General features: G+C 36.5%; 2 protein-coding genes across 6 annotated transcripts in view; both read left to right on the top strand.

The window, feature by feature from the left end:
- Window positions 1-502: 502 nt before the first annotated feature.
- rbm44 (RNA binding motif protein 44) lies at window positions 503-10,667 on the top strand. Of its 5 annotated transcripts, none has more exons than XM_051118473.1 (18): window positions 503-531; window positions 1,828-1,882; window positions 2,861-2,967; window positions 3,070-3,144; window positions 3,240-3,291; window positions 4,065-4,195; window positions 4,285-5,225; window positions 5,318-5,379; window positions 6,765-6,929; window positions 7,036-7,201; window positions 7,288-7,328; window positions 8,211-8,292; window positions 8,409-8,496; window positions 8,573-8,683; window positions 8,840-8,910; window positions 9,000-9,073; window positions 9,566-9,797; window positions 10,019-10,667. In XM_051118473.1, the coding sequence occupies exons 2-18, from the start codon at window positions 1,878-1,880 to the stop codon at window positions 10,295-10,297; spliced, it is 2,682 nt and encodes an 893-aa protein (XP_050974430.1). In that variant the 5' UTR covers window positions 503-531; window positions 1,828-1,877; the 3' UTR covers window positions 10,298-10,667. The 5 variants fall into 5 exon arrangements, with proteins under 5 accessions (XP_050974430.1, XP_050974429.1, XP_050974426.1 ...); XM_051118472.1 differs by having other exon boundaries at window positions 511-531; window positions 1,798-1,882; XM_051118469.1 differs by lacking the exon at window positions 503-531 and adding an exon at window positions 692-961 and having other exon boundaries at window positions 1,798-1,882.
- Window positions 10,668-11,610: 943 nt separating this feature from the next.
- Window positions 11,611-27,514, top strand: part of itgb5 (integrin, beta 5) — a 46,026-nt gene continuing 30,122 nt past the window's right edge. The window contains exons 1-9 of the mRNA XM_051119096.1: window positions 11,611-12,167; window positions 12,477-12,562; window positions 12,833-13,040; window positions 14,179-14,428; window positions 15,462-15,630; window positions 19,914-20,075; window positions 21,061-21,156; window positions 21,244-21,333; window positions 22,638-22,772. Of these exons, the coding sequence (XP_050975053.1) occupies window positions 12,086-12,167; window positions 12,477-12,562; window positions 12,833-13,040; window positions 14,179-14,428; window positions 15,462-15,630; window positions 19,914-20,075; window positions 21,061-21,156; window positions 21,244-21,333; window positions 22,638-22,772 (1,278 nt within the window). The 5' untranslated portion in view covers window positions 11,611-12,085. The remainder of the gene's footprint in view (window positions 12,168-12,476; window positions 12,563-12,832; window positions 13,041-14,178; window positions 14,429-15,461; window positions 15,631-19,913; window positions 20,076-21,060; window positions 21,157-21,243; window positions 21,334-22,637; window positions 22,773-27,514) is intronic.

Raw genomic sequence — 27,514 nt, forward strand, 5'->3', positions numbered from 1 at the left:
AAATTTATTCAGACACATTCAACATTTCTCACATTATCACAGTTTATTCGCTATAGTTTATAAAATGGTAAGAAAATATGACAAGAACTCATATAATGTCAGATAACTTTGACAGAAAGGTGTAATGGATTATAATCAATCACATTTTTTTCAGAGAACTGTTAGTATGACTGTTAGTATGTAATATTTACACAACTACCAATACTTTGTTGACCAATTACCAAGAAGTGCTTAATTTTGTTTAGTATGTGGTGCAAAAAGGTCGCATTAGCAATGAAAGAAAAAACACTTCAGCAAAACTAATAGTCCACTGTATAAAGACTTATCACATTTTATTTTGCTGCATTCACTTACATAAATAAACTATAATGTCCTGCACTCACAAGTAAAAAAATATCAAATATTATATCTGGTGTCTGAATAATTTTTGGTTTGACTGTATATGTGTGCCTGCAATAGTTACGTCATGACGTAAAAGAATGAATCGTTGATTTTCCGTCAGATATCATTCACAACTGCGCTAACATCTCAGTGAGTATTAAAATTGGCAGGTCAAAATCGTCTAGTTGCTAATAAAATAAACGACAGTCATTAATTTTACTCTCATATCGCGCGGCATTTCCGTGTAATTTATATGTAAATTGCATTCTTACCTGGCGCCAGTTTATTAATAAATTGCGCAGCTGCAGCTACGCCTAATCATTAAGAAGGCGCTTTAAGGTACCTGAGGTGGACAAGCACTATCGTGGTGTTGCTGTCGACAATAATTGATCCAAGCATAGTCTAATTGTTTTTCCTTGATCACTTAAATGGTTTCAGAACATGTGGTACCCTCAACCTGTCGTCGTACCGTTCGTTTTTGAGTCGCATTCAGTCACATATGAGGATCTTTCTGCCAGAGCCATGTGGCAGTTCATTCCCTTTCACCAACGTGCGTATAATGCAATGAACGAGATTGATGGTAAGTTACATCGAGCCCAAATTAGTTGGAGCCCAATGACTGGGGTTGTCATTGTGGTCTCTGGGAAACTGGCGTAGTTTGGGTAATACATAACGGTCTATTTGATCCTGTTATCTTATTCAGAATAAATCGTGGGTTTACCAACTTTTCCGTCTTGAATAACGGTAGAGTGTTGCTAATTTATAATTAACTTTTATTAAATTTTACATTCTATTTAAAAACCATAAAACTGTAGTACTTGGGATACTAACATGTATTAATGTTTTGTCTGAGCGTACCTTATTTTAACTTCGCGGGCATTTAATTTAAATGTTCAGTGCTTCCGGTGTCATCAGCTTTCAGTTATTTTAGCGGTAAAAAAAAAACACTGCTTAAAATTGCAAACTGGCATTTATCATATTATTTTAATTTATCGTCGTAATGGTAAACACTGATGTGAAGTGCAAATAGTTTTGCAAATATTTTTTTTATTTTTCTAGTTATTTCCTCAATGAAGCTAACGAATCTAAAGTCTCGTATTTTCATAGAAAATAACTTGCTTATGTGTGGATATACCGTGACGACAGTATAATAAAGATCATTGTGGGATTTAGGTATGCAGATCCATCGCTCGTTTGCGCGACTATATTTTGTGCGCGCGCATGCTTTGTGGGGGGCGCGCCGCGGACGTGTGGTCAACGGTCAACACCTAACGTTAACTTAAATCGCTTAAAAGTTGGACTTGGCCAACATTTAGATAATTATGTCTTAAATGTAAACTGGTAGAACAAAAATGTGTGAATGTATCGGATAATTAGTGTAATCGGACATATATGATATATCTCTTTTTTACTCAGTGTTGCTGAATTTCTTGTACATGTCTCAAGGCTTTTACAATGATCCACTGCATACCAACGCTGAAAGGAAGTTTCTGCTGATGAGGTAAGCAATTGTTGAACGAAGGTTTAAATGGTTAACAAAACTCATTTGCTTTAAACGAAATTTCACAAACCATCTTTTACTCATACACTACCAGTCAAAAGTATTTGAACAGTAAGAGTTTTAATGTTTCTTAAAATAGTCTCTTGTGTTCACCAAGCCTGCATTTATTTGATCCAAAATACAGCAAAAGCAGTAATATTGGTAAATATTTTTACTATTTAAAATAACTACTTTCTGTTTGAATATATTTTAAAATGTCATTTATTCCTGTGATCAAAGCTAGATTTTCAGCATCATTAATGTACTCCAGTCTTCAGTGTTACATTGTCCATCAGAAATCTTTCTAATATGCTGATTTGCTGTTCAAGAAACTTTTGTTTATTGTTATTTTTTTTTATCAATATTTAGAACAGTTGAGTACATTTTTTCAGTGTTCTTTGATGAATGGAATAAAATTGAATATTTTATTTAGCAAGGATGCTTTAAATTGATCAGAAGTGATTATAAAGACATTTATAATGTTACAAAAGATTTCTATTTCAGATAAAAGCTGTTCTTTTGAATTTTCTCTTCATCAAATAATACATGTTTTTCAAACAGCAAATCAGAATGATTTCTAAAGGACCATGTGACTGAAGTAATGATGCTAAAATTCACCTTTGATCACAGGAATCACAGGAATAAATTACATTTTAAATATTCAAATAGAAAACAGTTATTTTAAATAGTAAAAATATTTCAAATTTTTACTGTTTTTGCTGTACTTTGTATCAAATAAATGGAGGCTTAGTGAGACTTCTTTGAAAACATTAAAAATCTACAAAAAAACCTTTTGACTGGTAGTGTACAAATCAGTCTGCTTGCATTAGATTGTATTGATTAGTCAAACTTTAAGCTCTGTACTTTGAATCAATATAATTTGAAATACCACTGCGCCTTGTTACTTTGAGGGAGACAGTTGTGCATCTTATATTGTAGGTCACTTTTTGAGCTTGTCTTGGCCAATGAATACCTGGAGCTCACAGATCCAAAGTTGCTTGGATGGTTCCTGTGTTTAACAGCAGAAGACAGGACCTTAATTATAAGTAGGGGCATATAAATTATAAAATAACCTTCATTTATTGAAGTATGTATGGGCAATAAGTAAAATGCGGGTCTTGAGGGAAAACTTGCTTTCTCATCCACAGAAGAGGGAGGGCTTTTGACATTTATACAGAAACATCCTGCACTTCAAGTGGACAGACAGTATGTTTATGTGAAACGTGAGTTCAGTTGGTAAAACATTACTATGAATGAATACTCATTTTGTCAGCAAGTGTTCTGTATAGTGTGTAAATGTATATATTTTATAATTTAGCAAAAACCAGAGAAAACTGCATTTCCCCTCCAACGACTATGTCATCGAAGAAGTAAGTTTTTTTTTTTTTTTTTTTTTTTTTTTTTTTTAGTTTTTTTTTTTAAATAAGCTTTTCAAGTGCTATAGTTTGGTCTTTATAAGATTTTTGTTAATGTTCTGTTTTATCATGCTTTATTAAGGATACATTTTATAAAACTGGCATGAAATGAAAATTCATATGTAATTTTTTTTTTTTTTTTTTTTTTTTTTATTCTTATTTCTGTTGGCCTGGTGATTGTTAATCAAATCATCGATCATCTGGTGAAACGAATATAGTATTAAATACAGTCTCATGATCTATGATCTAAAAATCAAAAAAATATTTTTGGTAATCCATTTCATTCAGATGTACATCACAGTATCGAAGAAAAGTCGCTATTCTTGTTTTATTGCAACTTTAAAAGTCTGCCTGATATTGATAAGACAACAATTATTTTCACCTTATGGCTGATAGCCAATAATGGCCAATATTAAAGTTCTGTATTTTGTCAAAATAAGTAACTAATTTCTTTTACTAATTGTCTTAGTAACTAATTTGTCATTTTTAATTGTTAAATGTTTTTAAAGATTAATTTAAAGTGAGTGATAAATGCAAAGGTAATGTAAATGCAAAAATAGGGAAATGAGCAGCACAATTACTGACTAATATCAATATATTTAGAAAATAAAGGGTGGGGACTGAAGGGTTCTATGCATTGGCTGTTGATTGAATTTTGAGATGTGGTTTTTGTTTAGAAATATATATATGTAAGCATACATATCTATGTATGTTTGTGTGTGTTAAAGGTCAAGGTACCCATCATTTTATGGTGCATCCCAGTGTCATAATTGTGGGACCAGTTGTCCATTTGGTTCCAAGAAGTGCAGATGTTGTGGCATTCACATTGAGATTGCAGAAGACAAAGTCTGTATGTCAGGTGAGATGACAAGTTTAAGTCTTGCGGCTACTATAGATTTTTGAGACCTCAATAGCAGCTAGAGTACTGATTATTTCTTTCTTGTTTAGAGAATGAGAAACAACTTGAGCTGCTGCCAAACAGTGTGAAAGAAGAGCTGAACGTCTTAACTGCCCAAAATGGCGCCACTTTTGATTGCACACAGAGTACCCTAAATACTCAGAAAACTAGATGCACGCAGAGCTGTGATTATGGAGGTTCTGCTGCACGTTCTCCTTCGTACAGTAAAGGAATGTGTCCACATGCCCAGTGTCTGTCTCAGCTGTGGAAGGAAGTAGAGAACAGGGAGAACACCAAACACTTTAAGGACACAACAGCCCAAGCGAGCTTCTCCCTCGATATGGAACTGGATAGGCAGAGTCAGGTTCAGAAGAATGACTGTACCCAGAATTACCAAGACCAATCTTACATACAAGCGGAAGAAGCAGATTACCACAATCTGGATCAGGAAGCGATGCCAGAATACCACAGTTTCAGTAACACCAGCTTAGACCACTCCGGATGGAGCGATGGCACCCGGAGCACAGAGCCAGGCTACAGTGATTCAGCCATGGCCACCAAAGGCAGTACTGAACTGTCAGATGAAGCATCAAATGCCACCATGGCCACTGCTGCTAACTCATCTGATTGTTTCTCTTGCCTTAGCAATTCTTTTGAGGTGGATAATGAATCAGGAGACCATCAAGAAGACCTGAGAAAGAAGCATGACTCAGCATATGAGCAACAGATTGAAGAGATTTCACTGAAATCCAAATCTGGCGCTTCAGTTTTTGTGGATCAAATGATAGATGCCTGTGGTGATTTCAGAGCCTGTTTCACATCTACATGTGCAACAGAGGTTCATCAGATTTTCCAAATGAAAAATGTTGCCACTGACACAGACTTGCTCGCTGTCAACGATGAGAAAGATACACAGACTGTGCAAAAAGCCACATCAGAAAAGAACACCATTACTGAAGTCTGCATGTCTGATCTAGATGTCCTCACAGAGGTATCATATTTATTTCCTAAATGGAATGGATGGAGTTTATTTTTTTTTTTTTCAGATGAGCTGTGTATAACTTGCCGATTATTTACCCCTAGGAATTCATAAAGCTAAAGGAAACAACAAATGAGCTGCAGCAGTTGAAGAGCAGAAAGGCAAGGTAATGTGCTTATATGCGTTATAAGCATATACCAAAGATAAAAATTGTAATTTAATCGCTCGCATCATTCCAAACTGTAAGACTTTCGTTCATCTTCTAAACACAAAGATATTTTTAATGAATCTTTCTGATGAAGGCTTCCATTAAAAGTGCATTCCACCAGAACTTTGAAATTGTAAACTTAATGAATATGAATTGACCGGTTTATACCCGTTCTGAAAAGATGCAATCACTTTATATGATAAATATCATGGAGCTCATCAAATATAACAGTTGAGCTTCTGTTTCATGCTTGACGCGTAAGAACAGATGTCATCGGTTGCTGTGTCAAGTAAGCACATCTAATTTTCCATTTACCTTTTTTGATGTGCTTTATGTATGCGTGTTGATGTTTAAATAATTCCTTTGATTACTTTTTTGATTCAGTAGCTATTAATATTTCTCTGTGTAATTTTTTTGAGTGTAAAATGTTGTCCAAACTACTTCAACAAGCTGCATAAGTGAGTTCAAAGCACTGTTGTCATGCTTAATGTTACATTTTTTTTTTTTTTTAATATTAATAAGAGACTATAGTGATTGCTGTATAGGGAGTTTGCACTTACGCCACAGTTTGGTCAGTTACGTGGATACATGGCCATACTGAAGATACTCTGATGCAAGCCACAACATTAATTGTATGGTTAATGTACTACTGAATATGTTCTGCTAATTTATGCTGTCTAAACCATGGAAATAATGGGTGGATGCTGCTAAATCATATAGAGATGCACTTAGTACACAGAAAAGGGTGCAATATTTTATTAACTGAAGTTAATAGGTGGTAAAGATGTATATGATTAATATTGATTAAGATATTAGCCTGATATTTCACCTACCTGACCCAAAATGATAAGAACAAACACGAATGTTGTCAAGATTCTTGCCCTTGAAATCCTGATTCAGTTTGGCCAACCACAGACGCCTTTTTTGCACTCTTCTCCATGATTTGTTCTAACATTTTGCAATGTATAGTACTCCAAGGCCCGGTTGCACAGACAGGACTTAGACTAAGCCAGAATTACCCAGTAGTTCAATTAGGACATTTAAGTCATTTTAAAAACAACGTGATTAGAAAAAAACATTACTGGTGTGCACCTTGAGACAAAACAAAGACACTGGTCTGACTGATTAGTACAGCCCAAAACATGACAATAATTTACCATTTTCAGCAGCAGTAATCAGCTAAATTTGCAAGTTCCCTTCGGTTCAGTGGTATTGTTTACGTTTGGTGCTGCCAATAAGACTGATTGACATGTTATGAAAGCACTCTATAGGATTCACTGCAGTAATGTATTTTAAAATGTTCTAGAAGAATCATATGAAGTTTCATGTCAAGTTCTTCTTAGCCCTAGTGCTGATGGTGACCACTGCAGGGGAGTATGTGGGTGTGACTGTGCCCAGCGGTTGAGAAGAGCAGAACTGCGTCTTCTCGCTCTTCAGTTTGTCATGTGTCAGCAGCACTGCTGGCGATACTGCTTCACCTCCCCACTGGGTGAAAGTGCTCTTTGGGGGTAAGAGATGGCTAACGGAAGGATTTGTATTGTGACACGTGAATACTTTTCTATTAAGGTATTCTGTCCTAACCTTTGAGGTCAGCTTTTTTTGTATTTTTCTTAGGACTGAGGGGCTGCCAGACAGCATAGCGGAAAGACTGAATGTACTACAGAAAGATTACCTTGAGATGAGGAAACAAATTCTAGCAGGCACTCCTCTGGATGACCTTAAACCATTGTCAGTAGACACTGAAAAGACAACTACAATGGCAAACTACAGCCCAGCATTGGTAGGACAATATTTGGAATTGTTCAAAATTTGGAATTGTGTTATACATGATATATGTGGCAGACAGGTAATAAGCTGTCATTTCAGGTGCTTGAGGCCCATTTAGACTCACTTGGCTGTCCAGGAAGGTAGGTCATGATATTTCAAATAAATATCTTTGAGAGTAACCCTTTCACAGAAGTCATAAATCTTGCTTTCCCTGGTATGAGTTATTGTTTGAGATGTCAAAGAAAGCATAATTCCACTGGGATGTTCAAACATTGTGCTGCCACATTGCACTTCACAGCCAGGACACTAGAGGGTGACAGTGTGGAAGGTGACTGTGCTTCAGGCAATACTTTGCTTTATTTTCAAATCAAAACCTCCTGGAACCTTCCTCTTGCAAACAACTATACACGTTTATCATAACTTTATTTTATTACTACTTTTATTGTGCAAGGATGCATTCAATTACAAGTCTGAGTAATGACATTTATAATCAGTTTTTTATAAATGCTGTTCTTTTGAACTTTCAAAGAATGCTGAAAAATGGTTTGCACAAAAAATTAAGTAGTTTGTTTTCAACACTGATAAAAAAAAATGTTTGACCATCAAATCAGCATATTAGAATGATTTCTGAAGGATCATGTGAAAATGAAGACTGAAGTAATGGCTGTTGAAAATTCAGCTTTGCCATCACAGGAAGAAATTACATTAAGAAATCTATTGAAAATTTTTTTTGAATGGTATAGTAGCTGAATAAATATGAAAAACAGTTTATGTCCTGTACTGCTTTTCATTGTGCCTTTAATAGCATGGTCTGCCTGAGCCCTGTTTTGTAACACACATTACATTATATATATATATATATGTATATATGTATATGTATATGTATATGTATATATATATATATATATATATATGTGTGTGTGTGTGTGTGTGTGTGTGTGTGTGTGTGTGTGTGTGTGTGTGTGTGTGTGTGTGTGTATGTATATACTGAGGTTTGCTAAGTATTCTGTCATTACATATAGTACCATTGCAAGTGGTGACGGAGTGGTTGAAGAGAGGACAGCACTGAGCACTGAAGTTTGTCGGGACACTGAAGCTGCTTTGGTAGTTCATTCACATAACTTTATTTATTTGATTAAATTGTGATGAATCAGTAACAGTGTACCTGAAAAATGAGTCTGTTTTATTTAGAATAATCAGTATTTGTTCTCTCTGAATAGGATGATGCAAAAAGTGATGGAAACAAGCAAGATAAATTGTTAGTCTTTTTACACAAGCAGCCAGAAGCTTCCGCTGAGAAGATCCCTGGTATGAATCGCAAACTGAAGAAAGAGAAATAAATAGGAATCAGTTTTCAGCAGTGTTTATATGCATGCTATGATAGTAGGTGTCATCAAGGATCCGAATAGCAGTGAGGCTTGGTTTGATGCAGAAGAGGAACTTGGGTCTCCAAATCAGGATGGGAAGACTGAGAAACTGATTGAAAGGAGGGAAAGTATGGGCTGAAAAATTGAGCAAAATATAAAAGCTGTTATATAAAGTGCTGTATGAAAACCAAATACGGTTGTGAGGCTAAAATACTGCTCTGGAAGAAATTGCATCGTTATTGGCTGATTTGCTTGACTAACTAATCATTGCTACTCTTTCATAGGGACTGACGAAGATGAATCAAACCAAAGTTCCCTCTTGTGCATTACAAGCTTGCCAGGCAATATCACTGAGGTAGGGTGCATATGAATGTAAATTTTTCAGCTAAGTAATTATGGCCTCTAGGGGGCAGCAGCCACCACTAAATGTTCTGTTTTCTGTAGCATGAAGTGCTGCTTTGGTTTGAGAAGTACAATGCCACAAATGTTTCCATCTCCACTTTCAGCAACAGTATGAGGTAAGAATTCTCATAACATGCTAAATTTATCTCACGTATTCCCAAACGCTGAAATTAACCACTGGTTAATCAACACCATCACTTTAGGTTTTTGGAGATTGTTTTCAAAGTAAAATTATATTTGTTGCATTTTACTTTCCCTAGACACACTAATTATCAGAATCTCAGTAAATCGCGAACTTTTAAAGTTAAGTGTGTAAACAAACATGGACTAAAACAGTTTCATAGCAGGAAAATCTGTACTTTTCTTGCCAAACTAGTATAATTACTCATTTTGCCTCATCCCATTGTACCTGCACAACAGCAATTAAGAGCTTACAGCTCCACACCCAAACTGTGATTGTTACAGTTAATAAACTGGCAGAAGTAGCATGTTTTAAATCACAGTGTTTTTTTTATATTATTGTAGTAATGCTGAATGTGATAGTGCTAGGCCTTAAAGCATAATTGGAGATTATCATTAATGAATTGTGATCTTGTCTGTTTATGTAGAGCAGCTATTGTCTATCTCAAGAACCCTAGCGATGCCAAGGCAGCAGTTAAAGATCTAAATGGGTGCTCCCTCCAAGGCCACACTGTCCAGGTGGTGCAACTCTGTGGGCCTGCCTCAGCTGATCCTAAACTGATTAGTAATCAGTTCCACAGCACCTTAGAAACCCACAAAGCAGAAACTGCAGGAGGTGGCCTGGGAGTGAAGTGTCTAACATACAATTCCTCACATGGAGTAAGTATGAAGTGACAGGCTTTTAATACGCTTATGTCCAAATTTAGTTTGTTTTCTATCACTGGTACTTCTACTGAATTGAAATGCAATTAATAGTGACTAATATATGTTATTCTATTAACTAATATAATAACTTGTACGTAAATTAGATATTTTTTATAAATTAGTTTAAATGACTGCTAATAGCAGACCATTTTTGATTTATTTTGTTCCCAACCCAGGGGCCGCGCTGTAGTGTGGACAGGTTAACCAATGTCTGTGACTCGCCCACAGCCTCTGGCACCTGTGTGCCACAGCACTATGCCACCATGGGAAGTTTTGACACAATCATGGCCCGGCTGTCGGAGCGCCACCCAAATGTAGGTCGTCAGAGGATCGTAGATGCCCTCCTGGAACTGCGGGCCAAGCATCAGGGCTTCCTCAGTGGCCTTCCTTTGAGATCTATAGTGGATATGACCTCTGAGCTTCTCACACAGGCCTCTATTCCGACATATATTTGAGTTTGAGCTGTTTTAAGCAGTGGTAAAGGCCTTGTAAATAGTTCCCTGACCTGTATGACTGGATTTCAGTTATAAGTTCGGTTTTTGCAGCAAGCTTTTGTTTTCTATAACCATTTCATAGTAAGTCATTCATTGGAGCACTTCCGTCTCCTGGAAACGGAATAATTTTTTTTATTCATTTCAGGTTTTTCAGGTTTCCATCTCTGCTGTTATCATTTATGATAAGTGCATGTAGGAGTTTCCTTTTGTTTCTTGAATAAAAATGTTTTCCTCTGTTTCCTATAATGATTTGATGGGCAAGCCCAGGCACATCATCTGAAAGCTGAATGAAACTTTCAACTGATGTATGGATGGTTAGGATAGGACAATATGGCTGAGATACAACTATTTGAAAATGTGGAAGCTGAGGGTACAAAGAAATCAAAATGTTCTTAGCAATGCATATTACTAATCAGAAATTAAGTTTTGATTTATTTATGGAAGGACATTTATAAAATATCTTAATGGGAACATGATGTTTATTTAATATTCAAATGATTTTTGGCATAAAAGAAAAATCAATCATTTTGAACCATACAATGTATTGTTGGCTATTGTTACAAATATACCCGTGCTACTTATGATTGGTTTTGTGGTCCAGGGTCATAAATGTGATGCATTTAGGTGCATTTCAAGCCAAGGGATCCTTTTGCAGTTGTAAAAATTTTTTATCACTTTTATCACTCCTATCAACTCAGGTAAAACCGTAACTTTTTATTCTTGGAGATACCTAATAGGTTCTCCACAGTTCTTTCTGCAACAGGTGGGGATGTAATTAGTGATGGTCACATGACTGCTGACTGCGCTGGATGAAATTTCCATCCAGATTTTAAAGGACTTAGATGTTTAATGTACTACTGCCATAGTAAGAACATTTACAAAATGCTCTAAAATGTAATTTTACGAGAAGAAACAGCATGCAACAATTTCTTTTCGTGTAATTTGGTAGTTTAATGTGAGATACTGATTTAGATTTTAGAGCAAAATATGATTGTTCAGTCCATAAAACACCTTCATCGGTTACTAAGATCAACTAATTAAAGGGCAAAATGTCCTTTTAAACTGATTTATCCTAGTCGGCTTTTTTCCCTTATATTCTGACTAGCCCCGCCCTTCGTCTGATTGCTGGTTTCTTTGATTGGTTAGAATATTTGAATGACTTGTTCACTGTCCAAACAGTTCATGGCTGGAAGTCGTCCTACTAGCCAATCCCAGTGCAGGGGGCGGCACTTGCTGAAAAAAAAACTGATTGGGAAAAAACGTCCAGTCTCTTTTCCAATGGGCGGAGTCTAAAGTAATATGAGGGAAGCGGCAGACACTCAACTATCGAACTTCCACGCTGAAAACAACCGGATGATGAATAAAACAGTCTGTTTACTAAGTTTAAACTGCGCTTGCGGCTGAAGATTTTAAACTTAGTATGGATACAGTGCATGGTTAATTGTTGCAGTGGACCTCAAACAGAGTGCGACAGAAACAATTACTTCGAATGTGGATTAACTTAGATTGTGGATTGTTCAGACTCGCAGTATCACGCGTCGGATTTCACTCATGTGTTTACCAATGCAGTTATCTGCACTGGATACTAACTTCAGTCATGTCTGTGTCGCTGTGATGTGGAGAGGATGGACACAAAGATCTCAGCAACTCACGATATAAACAACGGACATTTATAATTGTAACTTTTTACACAGTTGGACAAAACGCTCTCCGTTGAAGTGGAACGGGCTATTAATTTTGTAAGGAATAATGTGGAAAGCTTGCCCGTTTACACGTCACCCGGCCCTTCTAGTTTGCATAGCCTTGGAAATATTTATTCACAGCGTCAAAGGTAAGCATAAGTGCGGTGTTTACTGAAATCACATCTGTCATCAAAATGCCATGTCTGATTTAGTATGATGAGAGTGAAAATTTATTTCTGTATTTATTTCACCACTATAAAAAAGAGGGGAGGTCAGTTCACCCTAATTACTTTTCTGAGCAATTCTGTGATTTTGTCTTGTTCTCGTGTTTCTCTCTTCTTAGCATGAATTGATTGTGTCGTAGTATTCTTCAGCTGTAAGTGTCTTTAGACACTTTTTAGTTAAATGCATATATTTATAATGTCTATTTGACTGTTTACCTATTTATTTATTTCTAGGTCTTAATGTTTGCATGAGCGGCAGCGCCACATCTTGTGAAGAATGTCTCCTCATTCACCCGAGCTGCGCCTGGTGCGCGCAAGAGGTACGAACAGTTGATGTTTGAGGTGTGACTGTGTCTGAAAACCTACTGAGCTGCCTACCTAGACGGTATTTTTAGCCATCATAGAGTCATTCAAATACTGTCGGAAGACAGGCCACTGATTTATTTATAAAATGTAATACGTTTGAATAATTCAGTGCTGACAGGTTGCTAAGAGCATTAGTGCTGTATTTCACCGCATTTGTGGGTTTGCTCATTTATTTAATCGTTTCCTCACGTTACTTACCACAGCAATCTTTTTTCCTGATTCAGGACTTTGGACAGGCCAGAACTCTCAACTCACGATGTGACTTTAGCCAGAACTTACTGAAAAGAGGATGTGATGCCCCTTTCATAGAAAACCCCAGGAGTGGCAGCTCTCTGGTGCGGAGCAAACCTCTGAGCTCCAAAGGTTCTGGGGCGACCCAGTATGATGTCATCCAGATATCCCCACAGAAGATCTCTCTCAGCTTAAGGCCTGGTATGCATCTTCTGATTGATTTGGAGAACAGCACACTGTACGGCCATTCTACAGAATTGGTGCAATCTGCTGTCCCACAACCAAAAAACACATTTAAAAAGCATTTAAATATTCAAATCTTAGATGTTTACTAAGATCCTTTTATTACCTATTGAAACTCACGATAATATGTAAAATATCAGTGAGCTTAATATAAATTTGAGCTTATGAAAATATTGAAATAATTTTTGCATTTTATTCTATTGTTGTCTAAAAAATCTTTTTACATTTTTAATTATTTTTTATTTTTTGTAAAGTGAAGATGAAAAAGGTTTTGGTAGTGACATCTTTGTTTTTTTTTGGGGTGTTATCCCATAAAATTGTCATGACCAAAACGTGTCATCATTGTTTTGGTAGTGACAAAAGTGAACATGTAAACCTTTAATTGGGTCGAAAATAGTACAGTTATGCAAATGTTTTGTATTTTGCATGTGGGCTAAAATTTTGTGGTCACTACCAAAACATTACTGTCACTACTGAAAATGTGCAGTCATGGCCAAAACATGGGGTGTTTTGTCAAAAATAAAGTATACTGAATTATCAACTACGATGTTGTAGTTGATAGTGTTTAGTTCAATGTCTATTAAAACTAAGAAATCCTTAAGTTTGAAATCGGTATGATCAACTTTTTGCGTTTTACAAAGAAAAATTGGATTAAAAATACAACAAATCTCATAAATCACGATTTAAATATTGTTTAAATTGTAACCATTATTGTTTTACCTCCGAAAACTTTTTAATAAGATAGAAAAAAAAATATTTACAAGGAAGATGTAAGCAAAATCTTACATCAAAAGTCAATATAACCCCTCTTATTAAATTATATATTACTGTGGTTCAGTAGTGACAAATTTGGGGAGAGGACAAATATTCCAAAACTTTCTGAAAATACAATATGAGAATTAACTGCACAATTACTAGATGTGTACCTTGGATATTATACAGTTTGCATACATACCATTTTTTTTTTTTTTTTCAAGTTTTCAAGACATTTCCAACTCTGGAACTTTGAACCAGTTCTGTAGAATGACCCTGTAATAAAAACATTTGTAGATACTTTGAAATCGCATGTCAGTGTAATGACTCTTACATCCTTCAGGTGACCAGACCTCATTTGAGGTACAAGTGCGTCCTGTAGAAGACTACCCCGTTGATTTGTACTACCTGATGGACCTCTCGCTCTCTATGAAAGACGATCTGGACACAATCCGCAACCTGGGCACCAAACTGGCTGAGGAAATGAGGAAGATTACAAGTAACTTCCGCCTTGGCTTTGGCTCCTTTGTGGATAAGAACATCTCACCCTTCTCCTACACAGCCCCCAAATACCAGGACAATCCATGCAATGGGTAAGACAGAGACTTCTTACAGATCTGTGATGAGCTTTCCTTATGTCTAAATTCAAATGCAAAAGAACTCTCACGCCTTTTGTCCTTTAATACCCTTTGTTATGCAATGGAGAGAACATCTACTCTTTAGTGAGAAGCGTTTGGATACGGTACTTTCTCATCTGGGGAAGTCGATGTGTCTTAATTTCTTTCCCTTGTGTTACTAAAAATAGCCCTGCTTTGGCATAGACTTGTCTAATGGGGAAAGTGTATCATTGGATATTCAAAAGCTGTCAGATCTGGACATGTTAACCAAAGTTGTATGCCACAGTTTAAAGTAAAGTCTTAGTTTAGTTAAAAGAAATATTTAAGACATTGTGTCCTGATTTCACTTGTGGTTATCGTTCTGATCCGATGCAAAATAGTGGTAGACTGTTTGGAAAGTATGACAGAGCAGATTGAGGTTGCAAAGCCAGTTTGCCACATGGCCTAGAGAAGCTATTACCCCATGCAGCCTACAGCCCATCATGCATCAGTGACCATGTAGGTTATGCTTTCAGTCCTCTTGAATGCTCACTGTACCACAAAACATATCATAGGGACAAACGACAGGGCAGAAATTACATTTAGTATAATTTGACTATACTATAAAGTAACTACATTTATTAAAAACAGTATTTTATAAATAACCTGTTACAGCACTGGATGTAAAAAGGTGCTTTTAATTAAAGACTTTTTGCACATGCTAATATCATGCATATTTAAATCAATTAAATTAAATAAAAAAAACCCTTTCATTTAAAAAATTGTTGTTTGGTGCTTGAACTAATAAATCATGTGACTGGAGTAATGATGCTAAAAATTCAGCTTTGAAATCTGGAATAAATGACATTTCAAAATGTATTCAAATAGAAAACAGTAATGTTTAAATAATAAAAATATTTCATAATTGTACTGTTTTTGCTGTACTTTGGATCAAATAAATGCATGCTTGGTGAGCAGAAGAGACTTCTTTAAAAAACTTCTGGTTTCTCTCACCTCTCCCTTTTTTTAGATATAAGTTGTTTCCGAACTGTGTTCCTACGTTTGGCTTCCGTCACCTCTTGTCTCTTACGGACAAGGTTGACCGTTTCAATGAAGAAGTGCAGAAGCAGATGGTGTCGCGTAACAGGGACGCACCGGAGGGGGGGTTTGATGCCATTCTGCAGGCTGCAGTTTGCAAGGTAAGCAGTCAGTAAAGACAGCTTACTTTGCTGCTTCGTTGACTCCTTCAACTCCCTGTTTACCAGGGTTTAATGAAAAGAGAGAGAATGTCTTGTGTTTGTGCTGTGCTATCTGAGCTTTATCGGAACAGATACAGGTGTCTGAGTCCTAAAAGAGACACGCTAATATTGCATGACATCATAGGCTGTAAAAATATTTGCTTTGGCATGAAAGGCACGATCACAGCATGCATGAGAGAAAGAGACTATGTGGTTTGCACTGAATGAGAAAGGAGAGCCTTGCCCATTTATTCACTGTACAGTATGTGTTAATCAGTGCTCGTTCTTGTTTGAGAGACTAGTGAGATCTTGTTGAATTTGCCATGTGTTTCTCAGTTCTTCAGAATTGCCTGAACTGTTTTAGGCAATTCAGCCATCTAAAATGTTAGTCAGCATGATGTCTGATATTTGAGTAGTCAGTGGATGTTTTGAATCTAGTTTTTTAGTTCAAATATATGTAATGCAATCTAGGAAAACCCAACACATGGTGAAATTTTACCTTTTTTTGAAGTTTTGATACCATATGAAAACCCTTGAATGTTCAGATAGCACAAATAATGCAGCCTACCTTGTAGTTCACATTTAGAAAAGCAAGTGCAGCACAACTGTTCACGCACTGTGCATAAAACAGACTGTCATCAGACATTAGTCCATTATAGACCATTTCGCTAGATGTAAACAACACTGGTCCAGAAGGACTTCCTGTTTTTTTGTTTTTTATTTTTTATTTTATTTCACATGTACAAATACATCTTAAAGGTGCTAATGTAACATTTTCATCCAGTCAAACGTTATGTTGGTTGTATTTTTTGTGATGTTTGTGTAAAGTTAAAAAAAAAAGAAACAGGAAGTGTATCGGGACCAGTTTGTTTACATCTGACGAAATGGTCTATAACATCGTTTAGGGCACCGACATCACCAAGATTGAGCATAGTTTTGACAAAAAATTGATATTCAACCTGTTTTTCGAATTTCCTGAAAACCTCTCAGCACGACATCCAACGGGTTTTTCCAGATCGCATCACATATATGCATCTATGAATGAAACTGTAACTGGTCACCCATTTTAAACATCTGTTTTGCCTGCATTTCTTTTTCAAAGTGTTTTAAAGGCATAGTCCACCTGAAAATTTAATTTCTGTCATTAATTATTCACCCTTGTGTCGTTCCAAACCCGCAAGACCTTCATTCACCTTTAGAACAAAAATTAAGATATATTTGATTAAATCTGAAGAGTTTTCTGACCCTGCATAGGCAGCAATGCAACTAACACTTTCAAGGCCCAGAAAGGTAGTAAGGACATCGTTAAAATAGTCCATGTGACAACAGTGGTTCAACCATCAGTGGAAGAGAAGATATTGTTGAATGAAGTCACTGTTTTTGTTTTCTTTGCATTTGAAAATGAAGATTGATGTGACATGGACTATTTTATCAATGTCCTTGGACTATTTGGACCATTTTATCAATGTGCTTACTACCTTTCTTGGCCTTGAACATGTCGGTGAAGTTGCTGTCTGTGCAGGGTCAGAAAGCTTTCGGATTTCAACAAAAGTATCTTAATTTGTGTTCTGAAGATGAACGAAGGTCTTACGGGGTTGGAACGACATGAGGGTGAGTAATTAATGACAGAATTTTCATTTTTGGGTGAACTATCCCTTTAATAAGTTGCCATGAAAGCTGCATGCATAATAAAAATTATATATAAATTAGAGTTGAGCCGGATACTCGGCTGAAACGAGTATCCGGCACGGATAAAGCACTTTTGCCGAGTACGAGTATCATACGAGTAATACGAGTCAATATCTGTGCTCGGATTGAATAAAAATTCTCATTGGGTAGTTTACTGTGTCTGCGTTCTGTGATAGGCTAGTCACAGGGCCCCTCCCCTACACACATACTAGAGATGCGCGGATGAGCTTAAACGTCACCGGAATCCGCAGCTCCAAATAAATGATCCGCCCGCCACCCACCCGCACCTGTATTTTTCTCTGATTTAGATAACCGCACCCGACCCGCACCCGATCGTCATTTACAATTATTCTAATTCTTAGTTTTGCATGATGATATGATGAATGTGATGAACACTTATAAGCTTAATCACTCGTGCTTTTAAGCCAAATCCACGCTAAAAAGAATAACGTTAACTGATATCTGGACGTGACGTATTGTTTTCGGTATAATGTACTGATTCAAATTAGTAATCAATAATAATTTTTATTTTAATACTCGGCGTGCCTCTCTTGACATGCTCTCGCGTATGAACAGGCAGCAAATGTGGTGCTGGCGCGGACGGCGCGGGCGCATCAGGCGCATCAGGTGCAATGATAAAACATATTTCAAAGGAAGCCGGCGCTAGGGTCCTTACCGTCTTTGCTGGGTGTTTTGAGCGAATATTTGCATTTATTCACATACGATTTAGTTACAAATGGTGGCCTGTCATGATTTTGGCTAATGCAGGACACTACTGAATGATGCGCATCAGAGGGGATTTAGAAGTGGGTGCGCAGAGCCGACTGATAAAGAAATGGGTATACGCGGGTTATACACACCACTGCATATTAACCTACTCGAGTATTTAAAACATATGTTAGAAAATACAGTTAATATTTGCGTCATTATTGATTTTTCTCATCCACCCGCGAACCACCCGCAAATAATCAGAATGCAATTTTTTATTACCCGACCCACCCGACCCGCGGATTGTCCGCAGCGCCCGCGGATATAACCGCCATCCGCGCATCACTAACACATACAGATTTATTGTGTTGCTGTGTCCCGCTCTGCTCACACACACACACAGAACACTGAGAAGAGAAGAGAACAGCGCGCTCTCTCTCTGTTCTCTCCCTCAGTCACTCAGGTTTGCGGGTTTTTTTTCCGTTAACGTTTAGGGTTTCTTCAGCATCACTTTTGTTTTTTACTTTGGTTTGTTTGTAGTACTTACTTTTTAACCAGTAGAGTTTTGGTAAACGTGGGGTTTGTTCAGACGTGGTGCTTGGTAAAAGCGACTCGCGTCTCTGCCTGTCGGAGAATTTATTTTTCTTTTTTAAACCGTCAGCTGGCTCTGACCAGTTTTTTTACTTCACGCACTGAGTGTCTGACACTTTCTTTCTGTATTTCATAAATAAATAAATAAATAAAAAAAAAACACACTGCTCAAGGTTAAAAAAAAGAAAGTTATGTTGAAATGAAAACTCTTGTTCATTACATTTTACTTCATAATTGCAACCGCATGTGTTGTATTCATTGTTGCAAAACTTATTCTGTATATAGTTCGTTTGTTATCATAATCAAAACCACTGATCTGAAGCTCAATGCTGATGCTGTCATGTAAATAGTTTTCTAATCAGCAATAAATATAACAATTTCTGATCAACCCATATCAATTGCATGCTTAAAATAACATACCGGTTAAAGCCCCGCCCATTTCAATACAACATGACCCACTTCCAGGTTAAATCCCACCCACTTCCGGGTTAGGCCCCGCCCACTCCGAGTACAGATACAGATACAGATAATTCATATGGTTAACAGATACAGATACAGATACAGATAATGCTGTACTCGCTCATCCCTAATATAAATACATTATCAAAAATTCTTTCTAGATGTATTTCATGTACTATTGTTTTTATACTGCTACTTCAAAAAGTAAGTAAAAAGTGAGCATAGATAATCTAAAAATGATAGATGTGATAGATGTTTTATTTGAAAAAAATCTGAAAATCTCCATATGTGACTGTGGATCACAAAACCAGTCAGATTTATACATCAGATTTGAGATTTACAGCTGAATAAATAAGCTTTCCATTGATGTATGGTTTGTTAGGATAGGACAATATTTGTTCGAGATACAACTATTTGAAAATCTAAATATTGAGAAAATCGCCTTTAAAGTTGTCCAACTGAAGTTCTTAACAATGCACATTACTAATCAAAAATTAAGTTTTGATGTATTTACAGTAGAACATTTACAAAATATCTTCATGGAACATGATCTTTACTTAATATCCTAATGATTTTTGGCATTAAAGACCCATACAATGTATTGTTGGCTGTTGCTACAGTTATACCTCTGCTACTTAAGACAGGTTTTGTGGTCCAGGGGCACATATGTGAATACTGATCCATTTGTGACAACTTAGAGAAACACTGTATAAATGTACAACATATTAATATGGGCATGTTGTAGAAATGTGAGAAGATATAGGCTGGTATAATTGAGTTTCATCTCATTGTGGCAGGAGAAGATTGGCTGGAGAAAGGAGGCCTATCATCTCTTGGTGTTTGCCACCGATGACGTGCCTCACTTGGCTTTGGATGGCAAGCTCGGTGGACTAGTGCATCCTCACGATGGACAGTGTCACCTGAACGACAAGAACGAGTATAGTGCTGCAAACAAAATGGTAAGGATTTTATTTGGCAAAACTTCATTTTAAATGTATATAAACTGAACTAAACATGTGGAGACACATTTGGGTAAATTAATTGACTGTCTGAGATTGCATTGTTTTATTGTAATCACACTTAATGCCTAATTGCTTGACCTAAACTGCCGTCAGCCATAAATGCTTGAGATTAACATATAATGATTGCCTGAAAAGCCTGAAACCCAGCAAGTTTCTGTTTTCTGAACTGTATTGAGAGACCTTGAAAAGGATTTTTGGATAATTTGTTGTGTACTTCATTTTCTTTTGACAAGTTGATCCCCTACACAGTTGAAGTCAAAAGTATAAATACATCTTTAAAATCTGCAAAAATGTTAATTGTTTTACCAAAATAAGAGGGATTTCGCATTTTGTATGTTCCCTCTTATTTTGGTAAAATAATTATCATTTTGCAGATTCTGCAAGGTGTATGTAAACTTTTGACTTCAACTGTATATTTAGAACTTTTTTTTTTTTGCCTTTGAACTGGCAAAAATGCTTCCCCCCCCACACCTATGTCAAAGTGCAAGAACAGATGCTGTGCTTGTCTCTGTGCAGTTTGGGTTTCATTCAAAGCAGCTGAGTGTTTTGAGAGAGAGATCGCTCAAACAGAAGTAAAACATACAAAATCAGTGTGTGCTTTCTACTCCAAACTAGTATTTAATATTTTTGCATCCATCTTGTTCTGTGAGAAAATGTTACACACATGTGTTTAATACATCACTGATCATCCATTAAGAAGATTGAGCACAAACTCCCTGGATTGTCAGGCAGGTCAGTAGCAGAGGACGCCTGTTGCTGAATACAGAGGAAATGGGTGGGAAGGATAACGGAAACCATGGAGGGGAATCAGAAGAGCAATGACTTCCTTTTGCAGACTTCCTAACAGAAAGAGTGCTGCAGGGAGTGAGGGATTGAATAAATGTATCTTACTAATATATGGACATGTGGCGTCTCTCCACAGGACTACCCTTCACTCGCTCTCCTTGGAGAGAAATTGGCTGAAAACAACATTTTCCTCATCTTTGCTGTGACCAAGAGACACTATGTTCTTTACAAGGTATCTTTCATTCATCATGAGCCATTTTGATCAATGTTGAGCTGATTTTGTGTGTTTAAGGTGTTTACAATGTCTTTTTACCTATAGAATCTCACAGCATTGATCCCTGGGACAACAGTGGAAATTTTGGACCAAGACTCCAAAAACATTATTCAGCTAATTGTGAATGCATACAATGTAAGTTGTTCTTACCATCTTGTACTAAGGGTGGATTTTTACAGTCCCCTGTGTGAAAGACAGGTGCACATAAAAGAAAATGGGCCCTTGTTGACCTCAAGGTTGATCCTTTCATGCTTTTGTTCCCTGTGATGTGTATAGTATGTGTACGTTGAGGTTGAAGGTTGAAGCTGTGATGTATGGCGACAGCCCATTATGTATGCACTGTTCATTTTTAGGGAATGTGGTGAACACACCTCAGGGTCAGGCAACTGTTCTGTCACAGCACAGCACTACATAAAGTCTACAAATTGTCTCCAGTTTAATTGGCAAGCAGGCTGATTATTTTCTGCTAATAAATGGTTAGGAATTGAATTAGGAACAGATGATGTTGTGGAGTGTGATTTACGGAAAGCTTTGCTCTTTTGCTGCGTCTTCGCTGTGTGATCACATGATTACATAAGATAAGGAATTTCCTGTTTTTGGTAGTGCAGAACATTTGATGGGCTTGTCCAAGTGTTTGCTTTAGTTCACACAGTAAGTTTTGTAGTCTGGTATTTTTGTCTAATGAACATCTAATATTCTGTGTTTACTGCCGTATTGCAAGAGTGCTGCTTTGGTCTAGGAAATAGACTCGAAAGATGTTGTAGAAAGCTTTTTTTAAGTATTGGAGGACACTTCTACACGTGGATTTTTATATCAACTTAATTTAAACTTAAAAAGTAAGTTCACATGAATAACACAAACTTCAAAAAAGCTTGTGGTATATTGTTTGTTGTATTTTTTTTTTTTTTTTTTTTTTTAAATGAATACTTTTATGTTTGTTTTAAATAAATGCTGTTCTTATGAACCTGCTTCAGTAATAGTCTTGCTGACGCCAAACTCTTGTACAGTAGAGTAGATCCTCTGGACATCTGCATTGAGGTCTTGCAAACACAATTAAGTGTCATGGGAAACAGCGTGATAAGACAGCTTTTTAAAAAACATAGAAGGATATGATGATAAATTCAATAATCAGTTTATAACTGGTGATAAACACTGACCTATTATAAGCCCAGCCTTTTTTTGTTGACCCAGTTACTTATCTCTGCTGACTGTCAGTTTACACCAAAATATGCCAAGATACCAAAGGCTGTTATTACTGTCACGGATATGATGTATTTTGGTGGTGTTTTCAGTGGTAGGTTGCTTTCCAAGAATGTGATTGAATGTTTGTGGTTTTACTTTTTGGTGCTAGAGCATTATACAAACCAAGTGTGTCATTTTCTCATTACCTTTGAAATTGTTTTGTGCATTAATTTGTTTTTATTTTTCTTTTAATGTAGAACATAAGGTCAAAAGTTGAGCTGAGCGTATGGGACCATCCTGAAGATCTCAGTCTGGCCTTCACCGCCACATGCCAAGACGGCCAGCCCCTGACCGGCCTCCGCAAGTGTGCTGACCTCAAAATTGGTGACACGGTTAGAACTGCTCACTTTATCAAATATTGCCTGTGTCTTTTACACTAGCTCTTATAACACGGCTGATTCTGTTCTTCTGTCTGCAACCTGAGTGTTTGACGTGAAGTCTATGGCAAGACTCTCAGATTTTATTTATACCTCTTGGGTGCTGTATCCTGTTGCCTCATACTACTAAAAAGGCATTGACTAGGATGTAGAGGAAGTGACAAAGTTTTTGACCTTACAGGCCTTACTTGTACACAGTTTGAAACACTTTTTTTTTTTTTTTTTTTTGCATTTGTCCTTGTTGACCTGCACATAATGTTCGGGAAGTGAAAATAGATTTTCTTCAGGAAGTGAAAGAGAGTGACAGGGGAAAGCAGCAAAATAGAGTAAATGGAAAGAATGTGAGATGTTTATTTCAGAGAATGACTTGGTTTTTGGTGATTGCATAAGAGGAATTATAAATTTGGTCATATTCATTCAAGAAGTTCAGCTAGAAATGGCTTAAATACTGCTAGACACTTCCTGTGTTATTACTGTGTTAGATGAAGTGGTGTTTGCTCAATGATAGCATGTAAGATTTAAGTAATATACTATGGTCTGCACTCTCACGTCATTATGCTGTGTCAGCCACAACAGACTTGCGCTTTGTTTGGTGTAAAATAGTTATGAGAGCCCTTTCAAAGGATTTTGCGAACTAAATAGAATAAATATCATAACATGCAGATCACAGATTCATAGCGCCAAGTACAGAAGTGGTATCTAATAGTGCTTGTATATTTAAAGGAGACCTATTATGCCCCTTTTTTTCAAGATGTAATATAACTCCACAGATTATTTATTATATAATTTTAAATATGCACTTTTTGAGTGGATTCAGAAACATGCCGTGTTCGTGCTTGTCTCTTTAAATGCAAATGAGCTGCTGCTCCCCGCACCCTGAAATCATGCGTTTTAAAGCCATATTAGTTTAAACTTTTGATAAACTGTTTTCTGAGCTCACAGAAAGCTGCTGTCACATGTATGTGAGTATTAAACTAAGTTCTCTTTCATGTCTTATTGCGCTTAAACTGTAAAATACACACAAGTTTATGTTAAAAACACAAATAAGTTACAAAAGCAGTCGGTTATGACTGTGAAGGAAAACAGCTGGGAAAGAAATCACACGTTTATATTAGTATTAAAAACTAATGTTCTGTGCTCATCTGGGCAGCCAACGACAGAACAATTAGCATGCTTTGTGAACTTTTGCCATGACGTTAGAACTGGTACACCGCTGGCTTTGCTAAAACTAAATGGAGGTGCCGTGGTTGGAAACGTGCAGTAGGGTGGTAATATTATAATAAGATCCCATTTCATCGTCACAGGGGAAGCAAAATCTGAGCGGCTCTATTTTTCCACATGCTTGAAGAGATGCTTACCAAAACAAAGTTAGTAAGTTGTTATTTTTTACATTTTGTGGGTTTGTAGATGCACCAGGAACCTTTTATAGCACTTAAACGTGGCCAATTTTCATGATATGTCTGTCTTTGTAAGAATGCTTTAGTTTTACAGTGTTCACATGGTGTGGATTGTAGTTGTTGGATCTCCCATATATTCCTAATTAGACTGGCATTGTAAAACTTCTGTAGGTCTACTTGGGACATGTCACCATGCAGTGATCTGACCCTTGGATTCGAGCAGAGTTCTCCACTCTTGCCTGTACCATTCCCATTCTGCTTAATTGAATATAGAGAAGGATCGTGAGGGAATATGGAGAGGTAGAGCTGAATACCCTCTCTGAATGGAGCAACCCAATTTTCTCTGGCCGCTCCAATAGGCCTAGGGCCTTTTTGTCTCATCCACGAGGGAAATTTGTCACACCGTGCCTAAGTGCCAATCATGCCCTTAGAAAGAGGAGCACAACCCAAACAGAATCCCATGTGTCACTCACGGTCCTCCGCCGAACCCTCCGAGGAGTCGGCTGCTGCATTTCAATGGGCTTGCACAATGGCACAGGGCTCTTTCTGGGTGAGGAGCTATGGAAAAACACAGGCCTTGGATACAGAGGCGGTACCCCGGATTCTAAAGTTAAGCTTAGATTCCTTTCACAGAAGTAGATTCAAGCCCCTAGAGACTACTAAAATGTCCCATACGTAACACATTCATCTAATCCTGTATTAAGCTGGATGGTCTCCCAGGAGACATCAGTTTACTTTTGGATAGACTTTATTTACCATGGATTTATAGAGCTTTGCTCACTGTTGTGCAAAAGCAAAAACACTATGAAATGGGCATTGTACAGTCAAGAGCACAAGTACAAATTTACTGATATTGCAATATATTTTAGGTATAGCAAGAAGTGTTTGAATAGTATTAGTTGTTAGAAGTAATAGTCCAATTTTTTTCATGGACTTTATGTATTGCTATATAAAGTGTTTTATAAAACAGGAATTATTACCATCCAACCAGGTATCACAAAAATAAACCCCAACAGGGTGTTTAGGATGCCAGTGAGTTATTTTGGTAACACTTTTTTTTTTTTTGTTTTGTTAAGGTCCAATTCTCACTCTTAAGTAGTTGTGTATTAGCATGCATATTACTAGCATATTGGGCCAGATGCAAATTTAGCCTCTCTGTTAAGACATTGTCTTAAAAACTAGTTTAACCTTCTAGCAATTATGGGGTAATCAGTCTTATATTTTGGATTCAACGTAGACGTTGAAAGTTTTTATGGAAATTTTGACCAGTCTTGGAGGAAAAAATTAAATGACTAACGTTTAAGACTAGTCTAAACCTTTTATGCAACTGTCCCATTGGCTGTTTATTGGAACTTATTAGGCACATATTAATTCCTTATTTTGCATGGCCATATTCTAGATTTCTTAACCCAACTCAACACCTAAACTTAACAATTATCTTAATAACTATTAATTAGCAGTAAATTTATTGGGGGAAAACTCTTAATAGTGAATATGTGTTCCCTGTTCTGAAGTGTTACTATTTTTAGTTTTATTCTGGTGTTATATTAGTATTATTTATATGCAATTATATATTTTTTTTATTACTAGCTTTTCTTACAATTAACTTTTATATTTTTTTAATTTTCATTTTAATTGTAGTAATTTTATGTGCTTTTGTCATATTGCTTTTTTCTTGCCATTTTCATTAGTTTTATTTTTTATTCATTTCCAGTTCGATGTAAACTTCAGTTATTTAATTTTTTCATCTAATGTTTAGTATTTCAGTTTTTAAAACAAATCTAGCATACAGTGTGAATACCTCACATGAATTTTTATTTTTTTTTCTACTGGCAGCTTTTCTTCTTTTTATTTTCTGCTGTTAGCATTATACCATTCTTACTGCATGCTAAGACACAGAGACAGACAATGAAAACAAGCTCCTCCCGTTCTGGTTAAAGGATTAGTTCACTTCCAGAATGAAAATTTCCTGATAATTTACTCACCCCCATGTAATACAAATTTATGTACTTTTTAACTACAAATGCTCCTATTGCACTAGTTCTGCTATGCACATGTGCGTCTTCACGTATAAAAGTCACGCATTTCATGTTGGAAAAGTCATGCTTGTTTGGTCCTTCACCTATGTTTTTTCAGTTTAAAAAAAAAAGGTAGGGTAGGATGAAAAAAAAAAAAAAGACCCTTATTCCTCGGCTGGGATCATGTAGAGCCCTTTAAAGCTGCAGTTTGGACCTTCAACCCACTGGCCACCATTGAAGTCCACTATATGGAGAAAAATCCTGGAATATTTTCATTGAAAACCTTTATTTTTGACTAAAGACAGAAAGACATGAACATTTTAGATGACATGGGGGGAGTAAATTATCAGGAAATTTATGCCTTAAATGCTTTAGTTTTCTGCTCCACTAAAGGATTTAGGTCTCTCACAAACAACTTCTGCAAAGACACAGATTAGTCTTGAATCATCAGTAGCAGTGTTTTTCCAACTCTTTGACTTTTTGTTTTTGTTAAAATGCAGTATAGTTTTGGCCAGTGATGGCTCATATTTATATAATGTCCACTTCACCTCTGCCCAACCGCACAGACTTCATGGCGTTTTCTAATGCCGTCTGTCTTCGTTTAACCGTTGCCATGTACTCGTGACTCACATGTTTCCTTAATCCAATTCTGCAGCTCATTGCCTCATTGAGGAAAAACTTCTTGCTGCGCTTTTGTCTGTCTGTGACCCCTCACTTTCCCGCTTTTTTGTGTTATTTTTCAGCATGATTTTTAATGAGGAGCATGCTAATGCTGGATGGTTGTATTGTAATTTATGTAAAGTGAAGTTTATGTCATTTTATCGTACTGCTGGTTTTTCAGTACAGTACCGCTCCACACCAAAAGTTACAGTAAAGACATTTTAAAAAGTTAAACATTTATTCTTTTTTTATTAGGATTCATCACAAATCCTAAAAAAAAATCCTGGCTTCCTCAAAAATAATTAGCTGCACAACCGTTTTCAAAATGATGAGTGATGTTTCCAGAGCATCAAATTGGCGTGAACAAAATGGAAACCAACAAACAAATAAAGCTCTGTTCATAAGTGATCTGTTTATCCAAAGTGTTACCAATGATTTCATTAAAAGTTGGCATGCCAGTACAAGAATATTTTCCACATGAATAACAGTAAAAAGTACACTTGTACAGAGATGGAGATTTTGAATATTTGATGAATTGTTTTGCTTGCCTCCTATTTGTGTCAAGTCTCTTCTCCATCATTTCTATTTTTACACTAAATGTGTGTTTTCTTTAGGCTGTTAT

This window comes from Labeo rohita, chromosome 9 (assembly GCF_022985175.1).
Source record: "Labeo rohita strain BAU-BD-2019 chromosome 9, IGBB_LRoh.1.0, whole genome shotgun sequence".
NCBI classification, from domain to species: domain Eukaryota; kingdom Metazoa; phylum Chordata; class Actinopteri; order Cypriniformes; family Cyprinidae; genus Labeo; species Labeo rohita.